Source organism: Crinia signifera, chromosome 2, assembly GCF_055691185.1.
Source record: "Crinia signifera chromosome 2, ASM5569118v1, whole genome shotgun sequence".
In the NCBI taxonomy this organism is placed as follows: domain Eukaryota; kingdom Metazoa; phylum Chordata; class Amphibia; order Anura; family Myobatrachidae; genus Crinia; species Crinia signifera.
Genome location: NC_139218.1, coordinates 54,519,687 through 54,532,506, shown reverse-complemented (window position 1 = coordinate 54,532,506; position 12,820 = coordinate 54,519,687). Strand labels below are relative to the sequence as shown.

The window sequence follows — 12,820 nt, the reverse complement described above, 5'->3', positions numbered from 1 at the left end:
TCCTTACATCACTGCTTGCAGTTTTATTAATTTTTACATCACTGCTTGCAGTGTTATTAGTCTTTACATCACTGTTTGCAGTGTTATTAATTCTTACATCACTGGGCACTGTTTTTTTAATCCTTGCATCACTGCTTGCAGTGTTATTAAACCTTAAATTGCCTTCAATGCTTGCAGTTTTGTTAATCCTTACATTATATCACTATATAATCTTGTTAATCCTTGCAGTCTCAAAAATCTGCACTAGCAGAACATAGGAAACTCTTGCAGTAGATGTAGTTTATCCTGATCTCTTCTATGACCTGTTAGGTTTGCCATGTGGCACATTTGCAACAAATGGAGTCTGGACACTAGTGATGCTCCCAGGTGCACACACATGGTGCAAAAATAGCTGCCAAATTTGACTATTGTCAAGATCAATTTAAAACATAGCTCATATAGCATCATGTTTATACAGCCTACAATGCCAATGTACAAATCTCCCAACTTCCCACTCCATGGTGGCGGGACATGTGCACATGCTGAAACCCCCCCCCCATGGCCTTTCATCCAGGGACATGACCTCTCATCCAGGGGCCATATACCAGTGGCAGAACTTGTGAGTAGTGGTCCCAGGTGCAAAAGTTTAACTTGGACTCCACACCAATTGGTGACAGGGGTGCAAGCTGCTGGTCTGGGCATTAGTGGGCCCCTTAGTCCTCAAGGGCCCCAGTGCAATGTACTTTCTACACCAATGGTACTACTGCTTCTGGTGTGGACTATGATCGCGTTACTTCGGTGAGGCCACACCCCTCTTTTGCCACTGTGGGGAACTTTGACGACACTCTGAGAGCTGCTGGACAGATTCTAAATAGATGCACATATCGTCTATTCCCCACTGCTCTGCTAAACAGAGCAGGGGCGACTCCTAACTGCACCCCCTCCCAGCATGGGTCACTGGCGGCCCCGGGTGGGACAAGGGACAGTCACAAAAAATTTTGAACATTTTTACTGGAACACTGGATCAAATCACAGCTGCCCCATGGTTTATGTAATGCACATATGCGAGAACAGCTGTGTTTAAGTGCCGCAATCCTTCTGTGGCTCCGGTGTGGAGGGAGTTCTCATCCTGCATCCATTTGGGGTGGGGAACAGGAAGGAACGAATAAAATGCTGGGTGTTGCTGGTGATTTGGTGGCATGTGGTTTGTTGCTTACACACTGGCCGTTATTGTGAACGATATCACTCCGAAGGCACAAAATGGGCATTATCCTTCATTACAACATATCGCCCAGTGTGTGTAGAGAATCACATACCTAACTGACAATCTGCAGCAGAGGAGAAGATATCGCTGTCTCTGGTCAGCAGCATTCTACGGCACGCATTTTCAAACCAAATACAGAATTTTTGCTGTTTCTCCTAGGAAGAAACAGAGAATGATTAATTATAACATCATCTCATTATCAACACAGAGATGTCAGTTTGCATTAAAAGCGAGCTGCACATATTTTTTTTAATCACCTGAAAGGCTTATTGTTAACAGTACAGTTTTGCATGTTTATTCCATTATTTGTCACTTGATGAAGTTCCTTTCCTGTGAGCCATGCCATGTTTGGTATAAAGTATCATTAGTGCAATTGGATTCAAGCAGAGACAACCATGCTGCCATGTTGGGGTACGAGAGGGAGAGAGGGAGAGAGAGAGAGAGAGAGAGAGAGAGAGAGAGAGAGAGAGAGAGAGAGAGAGAGTAGTAGAGCAAGTTAGCAGATTACCATCATATCTTTTATTGGCTCAACATGAAAATTCTGTCCTGCTGCTTCTTTGAATGCTATGATTATTCTATGGTGATCTGTGTACTATGGTTATTGATTCCACATTGTACTGAACGCCACAGAGCCTGACAATTATTCAATAACGTCTCTTTTACTGCGCAGATCACATCTAATAAATGTTCTTACGCTTTGGGTTTCTTTCTTTGATACATTACACAGCGCAATTGTAAATGACAGCAGCCTTACAAGGAGTGATTGATACCAGTTCACATGATACAGTGTTGACTTCGTACAGAGACTGCTGTAAATCCTCATCAGCTCCCTGTATGCTGTCTCTCGCAGAGCACATTAACGTCTGTCTTTTTACTATTCAAATGCTTCATTTTAAATGAAATATTACTTGACAACATATAGGACAGATTGGCTCCAGAAAGTTTTATGACAACATGATAATGGAATTGTGCTAGTTTGACACAACGGATTTCTAAAACAAGAGAGTGCACTTGTTCCTGCGGTGACACGGACACATACTGTACATACATATCGTGCTGCTGATGTAGCTTTAATGAGCTAACCGTGGTCCCAGCCGGGTGACACTGAAAATGTTTGAGGCTGCTTAACACAATTCATCAATGCATGCTTAGTAAGGAGAGTAGTCTACTGCGGCTAAAGTCAGATCAGTTAGCGAATGCAGGCAGATGCAAAGTAATGATATATGAATAGGCCATTGCATATATAGCACCAGTGGCGGTTTTTATATATGGGCTGCAGGAACGCAGCACCCCAGGTAAAATCCACCACCGTGCTCTGCCTAAATGAAGCCAGGAGATGCAGTGTGTGAGACTGCACTGGCTTCACTGTGACTGGCAGTGACTTCCTATTGGAAGCCCGACCTGCCAGTCACCCAAAGCAGTCCCACGTGGAGGTATGCCCTCCCTCCGGGATACCTGTATGGGCTTCTTCTGCGAAATTATACCACCACCAATATCAATTTAAAAGAGCACTTCTAGGTTTACATTTACTACCTGTTAAGGTTAATTGGGCAATTGCAATATCTCATCTTCCATAGTGGGATGCTGCTAACACAGGGCCAGATGCACTGAGCTTCAAAAGTGATAAAATGGAGAGTGATAAATAGCCAGCCAATCAGCTCCTACCTGCCATGTCACAGACTTTGTTTGAAAAATGTCAGGCAGGAGCTGATTGGTTGGTTGTTTATCACTCTCCATTTTAGCACTTTTGATGCTTAGTGCATCTGCCCCATAGAATGGACCTAGCTAGGCAGTATTACTGACCAATAGGATTCTTGTCCAACTGTCATTGGGGCAGATGTATTAAGCCTGGTGAAGAGATAAACTGGAGATAAAGTGGAAGGAGATAACGCACCAGCCAATCAGATCCCAAATGTCATATTTCAAACACAGTTCATTGGCTGGTGCGTTATCTCTTCCATGTTATCTCCACTTTATCTCCAGTTTACCTCTTCTCCAGGCTTAATACATCTGCCCCATTATGTGCAAAAAAAAAGACTACCTGCAGTAAGGCCAGTTAAGAACCTTGCCTCTCATGACACTTATGGACCACTTTATGCTAAACAGGGCATTGTGGCCCCTCACAGATGCACCAGTGCTAGGTGATGGCTTATTAGACAGCTCTGTTGATCTATCTTCATCCACTGCCATAAGCCCAATTAAGAACCTTGACTCTGATGACACATATGGACAGCTTTATGCTAAATAGTGCATTGTAACTTCTCAAAGATGCACCAGTGCTAGGTGATGGCTTGTTAGCCAGCTCTATTGATTTAACAGTCTTTCGGCATCTAATAGTCTGCCACTGAGCACCTTAATGAACACTTGTAATGTGAATGGTGGCAAGTTGTCTGCAAGACTGCGGAAAGGACAGCGGTTATTGCTGAGGTCGCAACCCATCTCCCTAGGCTTCCTGATCAGCCTGACATCCAGGATGTTGGCTGATCACTAGGAGTCAACTGTAAATTAGCAGCCATGACAACCTGCATGGTGTAAAATCTGTGCTCAATAAATTTGATTTTAATGAAATCCAATTTCAAACTCCAAACAACACAATCCGGCACTATTAATGACACATATACAGGCAGTTTTGGGAAGAGTGGAGATGGATGAATTAGTGTAGACAGTATCTACTTGTAAATAGATGTCAAAATGATACACAAATGGTAATGCGCTACCTTGTATTTCATATCACAATTTGCTTTCACATAGGAGTGATCCAAGAATAGCTTTGTGTTGCGTCCTCCTGGGCTGTTTTATCTTGATTGCAGTCTGACTCCAGAGTGTCATTTTATTCAACATCCTCTGTACTCTATGATTGGAAAATCTACAGCGCTGCCAAGTTTTAATCAGGTTATGACCGAGGAGCATAAAATCTATGTATCTTATGCTAAATTACAGAAATCATTACATTGCACAACATCCTATGAGGAGGTAGCAATGTGTTCTCACACGACAGCACTTCATCCAGCCTAACCTATAGAGAAACCTGGCTAGCGCAGAGAGGAAAGAGGTCTGTGATTCCTTAATGCTGCTTTAGTGCTTGAGTTCAGCTACCAACATCTACAGAGTTCAAGCAGACAGGAAAATAATGCTTCAATCAAATACTTTTAAGTAGTAATATTCAATATGTAACTTGGAGGACACATAGAGCCGTAGAAGACATATAAGGGGGCTCATTGAATGCACACAGTGCCCTGAACAGCATAAAATAGATTAGCGAATGCACTTAAATTGCATACTTAAAACTAAAGAACATGAAGATGTAGATTTTGGAGAGTCAGATCATTGCTAAAGTGGTTCTCTTTCAGTTACAGGGATTGAATGAAATTGCTTTAGAGAACATATCAGCTAATTTACTGTGTTCTCTAGGGCAATGGTGTCATGATCCAGAAGTAGGGTAACTAAAACAGGACAGATCTTGCGGGGAACAAGTGGCTTGCGAATTATAGTTCATTAATTGACCTGAAAGTTTCTACAGCAGTTTGATCTGTAATTATCTTCTGCCGCAATGACACACAGAGGTGCAAAGGTAAATTTGTTTTATTGCAGTCCGTAAAGCGTTTGGATTAGCTTGTGCCATTCTGGAGAGAATTATCATTCTTAGCTTAATAATCACTAGTGACCTGCAGGGACCATATCTCTGTGATGATAAATGTTTGCTCATTACTGCCGCAGATTACTGGTCATCCTGAAGGTATCCTTAAGTGCGAGCCTGGAACATCCACAAGTAGCCAATGAGTGGCTGTGGACATTGAGTGATTGACAGTCTGTATCCAGTAGGGAATATGGTACCTTTTTAGAAAACAGGGGCATGTCGACCAATGCCCCTGTTTTCTAAAAGTTCTATTTCTTGGTTTTTAAAGCTGATCGCTAGTGAATATTAAAGGACATTACTCATTCATGACATGGGACATTCCAACATGTTCTATGGGACTTATTATCCTACTATCTTGGGATCCCTGAAAAAAGCATTATTCGCATCTTTTTTTCTGAACCATTATCTTATTTTGTGTAAAAAATCCCCTGATGAAGTCTGTTTAAAAGACAAAACGTATTGGGTTGTTACATCTTCTTGAATGAAATGAATGGATGCAAACATGACATTTTAAAGTGAAGACTTTTTAATAAAATAACAATTTGTATTACCGGAAGCTGTACATATTGTATTTTACACCGAAATATTGATGGAATTTTATCAGGTGGTGGAGTTCATCAGCGCTCTCTATAATCTCTTTATATATATATACAGGTTGAGTATCCCTTATCCAAAATGCTCGGGACCAGGAGAATTTTGGATAACGGATTATTCCGTATTTCGGAATATTTTAATATTTCAATGATGTATTTTGAAGTATCTTGCATTTATGCTGTATAAACACATAATATACACACAAATATATTTTATTACCACATAAAATACACACAAATATATTTTAATTGTTCAAAAAACAAGGTTTCAAAACGTGAAACAAAATGTGTGTACTATCTCAGCACTGAATTTGAATGCCAAGCAATCATTGTCTTGCACATATATAGTGCCAGTTACATATCATGTCCCCAGTGATGCTGTTACAAATGTCCCCAGTGAGTTTTTAGCAAAAAAAAAAAAATTTTTCACTTTCTGGAATGTCCGTATTTCGGAATAATTCGGATAACGGATATTCGGATACGGGATACTCGACCTGTATATATATATATATATATATATATATATATATATATATATATATATATATATATATATATATAGATAGATAGATAGACTCTATTTGAAACTGAGTTGACACTGAAGAAATCTACTGTACGTTTCTGTTATATATTTCCATAGTGCAGAATATAATAGTAGAATAACACCTTATCTGTGCAAGTAATATGTGTCCAAATAATATAACTTCAGTGGTCGGGAAATTGAAGGTAGAAAGATGGGGGTGCAGGGGCCCTCTCCTCTTTTGAACCACCATTCATAGAAACATAGAATTTGACGGCAGATAAGAACCACTTGGCCCATCTAGTCTGCCCCCTTTTAAACATGTTACCTCAAACCATATTTGATCCTTATTTTTTTGTAAGGACATCAATATGCCTATCCCAAGCATGCTTAAATTGTTATTCTGTATTTGCCTCTACCACCTCTGATGGGAGGCTATTCCACTTCATATTAAACCTATCCGTTTAGCACAATTTCGAAAATGACAGCTAATATGGGATTGGTTGGAAATTTGTGCATGGCGCAGTCCTGCTTTTAAGGTAACAGTCATGATATCTGCTAGCATATAAATGAAACACATGTAATAGCATGCACGGCTGGTCGGGATATTCTGGGAGTCTGTGTTTTTTAAAGTGGCAATCATTTACAAGGCAAAACCATGATATATACAGGGTGAATCATCTAGGCCAGTGATTTTCAAAATGTTTACCTTGTGGCACGCTAAATAAGATTTTAAAATTGCCAAGGCACACCATGAGATCCCCACAGGGCAAAACACATTGACCCCACAGGAAAAAAAGCCAAACCTATTGGCCCCTGATCTGGTGATATACTTGAGAACTGCTCAAGGCACAATAGTGTGCTACGGCACATTGGTTGAAAAACACTGATCTAGGCCATGCAGTGCCAATGATAAATGAGCTCTAGTGATTGCAAATTTTACTTTTATCATCCTACATTGACAACTTGTGATAACTTGTTTCATTTGTGATCCCTGGCAATACATGAATAATCTTCTATGTATGCATATCATAATCTTTCTCTTTTTTTTTTTTTTTATAAATACTGCTGGATAATGAGTGAAAAAATGGCAATAAATGACCTTTGGAATCTAAGCCCATGATCTTTCAAACACATAATCTATTTTTAATGGGCGCTTCATTATTTAAAATGTCCTTAACCACATTTCTGCAATAACACAAGCATACACTGAACTGGCATTTTTACAAGTGTTAAAGATACAGATGGCTTTGAAAGAAGACTGTTTTATATAACAAAAACAATGTGCATTCTTGAAATGTGTCTGTAATTGCATAAAAGATCTACATTTCTTAATTTCTTCTAATTACACTCTTAAAATTAACATTGTACTGTATGAGTGGCTTATGTGTAGCTTGTTAGATATTTTAATGTGGTTCCATATATTTTAATCTAAAAAAGAATTCTTAGTAACTGAAAACTCTTAACAAGGGAAGAATTGGAAAAAAATTGGAAGGCTTAAAAAGCTGTAGAATCTGGCACTTATAAGCACTTTTAATAAGTTTGGGAAAAATAAAATATGTACCTGTCAGAGCATTAGTTCTACTTTTTTACACCCTACTTTTGAATTTGAACATGGGCCCCATAATGAGAAAAATGGTAAAAAAGCTTCTTGGAGGAGCCATACCTGCACCCATTGTAGTACCACTTACTAGTAATAATAGCTATGGCGTAATATTTGCATTCCTGTAGATCTACATTATTCCAAAGTATTTTTTCCCCTAAACATTTTATAAATGATTAATATTTCTTTCTTTCTGTCTTTACAGGATGTCACTTGGATTTATTTCTGGTTCTTTTTGGACTGCAGTTGCCTTTCATTTCACTATGCCCCATAAACTGTGTATGTTATCCTTCACCAATGACTGTCAGCTGCCAGGCTCACAACTTTGGGGCCGTGCCTGAGGGGATCCCAGAAATCAGTGAGAGAATATTTTTACAGAACAATCAAATAACCATGCTTTTAAGAGGACATTTCAGCCCTTCCTTAGTCACCCTGTGGCTTTATGGCAACAATATAACCTTCATAGATCCAAACACATTTGAAGGGTTTGACAGCCTTGAAGAACTGGATCTCGGGGATAATCGCTATTTAAGGGCTTTGGCAGCAGAAACATTTGAAGGTTTGTCTAGACTTCATACCTTGAACCTTTACAAATGTGGCCTCAGTTCTTTGCCTACTGGGATATTTAGTGGACTCCACAGTTTACAATTCCTCTACCTTCAAAATAACCACATTGAGTTTCTACAAGATGACATCTTCATCGATCTAGTCAATCTGAGTCATCTTTTTTTGCATGGAAATAAGCTTTGGAGCCTCCATCAGAATACATTCAGGGGCCTAGTCAACCTGGATCGACTTCTTATTCACCAGAACCAACTACAATTTATTCATAAAAATGCATTCCATGACCTCAAGAGGTTGACCACACTCTTCCTCTTTAACAACAGCATATCAGAACTGCAAGGGGAATGTTTGGCTCATCTGTCTGCTCTGGAGTTTCTTAGGCTTAATGATAATCCTTGGGACTGTGGTTGCAAAGCTAGATCTCTGTGGGAATGGTTACGGAAATTTAGAGGGACAAGTTCAAATGTTATATGCGAGTCCCCTGAAATAATGCAAGGTAAGGACCTTAAAACTTTGAGAGCTGAAGATTACATACACTGTTTAGGCTCGGAATCGCTTCACCAAATTAAGACACATACTTACAGCACCACACACCAGATATCACATAAGGGACACCATTCGCACCATTCCTCCAAGGAAAAAGGAAAAGATTCACACCAAAACGAGCCAGCCGCCCATCCAGACCCACGTCCAGGAACTAGAAAGCCTGGGAAGAACTGTACGAGTCACAAGAACAAAAATCGTTTTTCAAAGCCCTTATCTGGGAAGGGCACACACGATGTACAGGATTACGTGCCGGATTACCAGCTCAAATTCAATTTTGACAATATGCCCACTGCATCAACAAAACGAAAGACTAAATGCACACGTAGGACGCCCGTGAGGATACCAAGTGGAGTGCAGCAAGCAGCAGGCAACGGGTGTATTGGGGTTAGGGTGTCACTGTTGCTCTTCCTTCTGGTGCTAGCTGTCGTTGTGCGCTGATTTCCTGTGGAAGAAACTGTAGCCACTGCCACCACTTTCTAAAGGACCAGCAATTCTTTCTGTTATTCTTCTTTATTTGTGTATGGAGGATTTGACATGGAGGATGAATGAAAGTGGCTTTGAGTGATCTCTTGGCTTGTGTTGTTGGATTATAAATGTGAACTGGATGCAACAAGCATCAGGGAAAAGCATTATCACAAGCCTACCACATGCAGCTCCAACTTTGCATGTTAAAAGGGCAACATCATTGAAATTGCAGAGAATTCATAACTCATGTTACCAACTAGACTTGCAAAACGGGGCATTCTTACTGACAGTTCCTGATGTTGTTTTTTTTGTTTTTGCTTTTTTTCCTTTTTTTTTTTTAAATCTAAATATATTGTTTGATCTTTAAGTGGGAACAGATTTGTTTTTTTTTAAAAAAACAAAACAAAACAAAAAAAATTTACCCACAGTCAGACCTCCAACACATGCAAAAGACACTGTGTGAGTAATGTCTCCACCCGGTTCTGTTGTTATTGGTCATTGGGCCAATACTGCTCGGAAGACAATCTACAATTCCTGAACAAACTCAGGCATATTATCTCTATATAGCAGGGCTCAGCTGCCATGCTACCAAAGGAAGGTTGCAAGCATACAATAGGACTTGTTAAAAAAAAAAAAAATAGAAACGAGATTCCTGCAGGCAGCCTGTTTATTTTGTATCTGTATCCACATAGTTATTTAATGACACAGCCCTTTCCCTGCCCTTCTTTCGTCCAAATATTCATAAGTGTGTCTATAAATGTTTCTATGGCTATATCTGAAAGAAAAAAATAACGAAAAAGAAAACCATGCTGTTTGTTTTATAGCAAATAGACATTATTGGCTTTGAGCTTTGAAAACATTGGCAACTTTGCTTAGTTATTGGGGAGGGGGGGTATATTTATGAATCCACAGCTGTCAGTGGTAGTGAGTACAACATGGTGGTCATATTGAAAGTGCTGCAGATAATGTCCAGTTTGGGCCTATTATTAAGGATAGAACTACTCTATAACTTAACACATTAACATGCTGTATGCAGAGGTATCAGAGTGGAGTAGCAAGAAGTGGAATATAAAAGTACATGCTACGTTGGTTCATGGTTCCCCAGCCATAGAAGTCAGTGTCCTGTGAGGAACCGAAGGTGAAAGTGGAATATCTCCATAGAGAGATAGTAACTGGGGGAAGGGAAATGGGTCACTCCCATCAGTGTTAGTTGACCGTGAGCCTTATAGCTGGTCTAGGGGTATTCACAGCATAGGTGTAAAAGTCCCAGCCAATGTCCATTCCCTTGTCATCATTATCTAAAAACTTAATTGGACATGGGCCATCTCCTGAATTAGCTTATTTCTATGACACAGAAACTCTATAAGTGGTCTTCAGAGACCCGTGAAAAGGACTATAAGATTGGAGGGAAGAAAATAGGTCAATTAAGTATAGGATTGAAGTTTATCAGAAGACTATTGATATGTTTTTAGGGAAATCTACCTGTGCCTATTTCTACTTGTAGAGTACGCTGTGTTCTAACACATAATCCTCAAAGGCTAGCATGGAAACATCATGGGAGAAGATGTCTTGGGATTAGCTATACAGTATGTGCAGAACTATGGGGGACTATCAAGTGATGTCACTCAAGTTTTACCAAGAGCAAAAAAAAATAATATATGTGTATATATATAATAAAGATAAAGATATTTTAAAAATAACTATATAACTAACCTGCAAATGCCCAGTCTACAGACCAGAGTTGACTTTTTTTTTTTGCCCTGGAAAGCTGGAGTACACATGGTGATAGATGACCCCACTGCCGGTAACAGTAGCAGTGTTAATCAGATATAGATAACAGATCTAGTGACTATTGCACACAAAATAAGAAAACTAATGTTATTTCCTTGTAAGAGAACTTGTGTGACCAGAAGAGAACACTGAAATGAACTAAAATAAAAAATAGCCTTGGGTATAAAAAAAACCTCTCTGCTCGCTTTTTTTCCCCCACACAGTTTGATGTGACGAGAATACATTGGTTTCAGGCTGTTTCTATTCATTCCCTTGGCTCATTGTTTTTGAAGGCAAAGCATATTTGTATGCGCTGGTTATGCTATCTTATTACCATATTTTAATGTGCTGACCACTGTTTATTACAGTAGTAATGGCCCCTAACATTGTATTCTTAATGTGATATACTACATCCACTGGAGCCTCAGTGTGTCTTATTATCTAATCAAAGAGGCAAGCAAGTGACAGGCAAATTGGCAAATTGGGTTCCGATCATTCTTAGCGAAGCCCTGAGATGGAAGAGATCAGGGCTTAGCGGAAGGTGCAGCACATGCCACGGCAGCCATACCAATAGATGTAAGACTAGTAACTCCTCTTATCTTTATAATCAGGTTCCATAATGCATTCGAGTTACAAAAAAGTGTTTTTAAATAAAGTTGCATCTCAGACTTGCTTCTGCTAGAAATAGAACAAGAAAAATAGTCATAAATGCAATTTCCATCAATATAATAAACCTGGCATTTTGGTACATTTATAAAGCATTGCTTTGTAAGCAACTGTTGGACTGCCATCAGATATTCTGGGTCCCAGGACTTTCCTTTCTCGAACACCTGGAATGCCTGATAGGACCAGAGGAGTCCGCAGCACTGGCTGCACTACTCTACCTCTACATTGATTCAAGGGAAATGTGAACTTTTTATTATGACAAATTATACTTTATAAACTCATCCAGTCCTGGGCCCGCTTTCTGTCTAGACCTGGGACTGTAGTCTCCGCAGTCCCCTCCTGATGGCTGCCTTGAGCATCTGTAATAGTTTCCATACAGTTCTACTGGCTTGCCCAAACCAAGACAACATTTTAAGCTACTGTATGACAATTTCATAAGCCACACCCAACTATGTTGTAGGGCTAAGACCATCTTTTGTTTTGTCATTACCCTGCGGTGGATCTAAAATACAGGCAGGCATAGTGTTTCCATGGATATCGGCCTGCAATTGATTTGAATGGTGCAAAAAAACATTTCTTACATACTGTACACATGGTAATCCTGCTGATATCTATGTCACATGATCCCCTCACCCCTGGCGATATACTACATCTACACACGCAACTGCTGGTACAGCAGCATTACCTAAATTGGTTACATTTCAAAAACAGCCGAGTGGGAACTTAAGGTTACAGTATATAAATGTAAACATGTATGTGTATGACTAACTGAATTGGCATGTGCAGAAGACAGGGGGCGTGGCAATGTGACCTCCCCCTCTGCCTGGTCATGAACTACCCCACCCCTCCCCAGTCTATGTCCTGGAATGGAAGGGTGTAGTCGTGACCCAGAGGAAGGTCCCATTGTGGAACCCCATATCTCCAAGGTATAAAGTCGATAGGTCAACAGTGTAGAGGTCAGTGATGGATAACCTTGACACTCCAGTCCACATGATGAAATCTTCAAATGGATACCAAAAAAAAACATTAAAAACTCATGTGAAGCTTTTCATGTCGACCAGTGGTTAAACTGTATATTACATGGTGTGGGTTCTCTCCTGGCGTGGCTTACCATATGGAAATGTTGCAACTGTGAAACCACGCCATGAGGTGCTGGGACTAGCAGGCTTGAATACCGCACTATAACAACGCTAGATGTAAGAGGACACATCTG

At 39.9% G+C, this 12,820-nt stretch overlaps 1 protein-coding gene across 1 annotated transcript in view; it reads left to right on the top strand.

The window, feature by feature from the left end:
* Positions 1-11,149, top strand: part of RTN4RL1 (reticulon 4 receptor like 1) — a 150,455-nt gene extending 139,306 nt beyond the window's left edge. Inside the window, exon 2 of the mRNA XM_083172138.1 lies at positions 7,802-11,149. Within this exon, the coding sequence (XP_083028264.1) occupies positions 7,802-9,144 (1,343 nt within the window). The 3' untranslated portion in view covers positions 9,145-11,149. The remainder of the gene's footprint in view (positions 1-7,801) is intronic.
* The last annotated feature ends 1,671 nt before the right edge of the window (positions 11,150-12,820 follow it).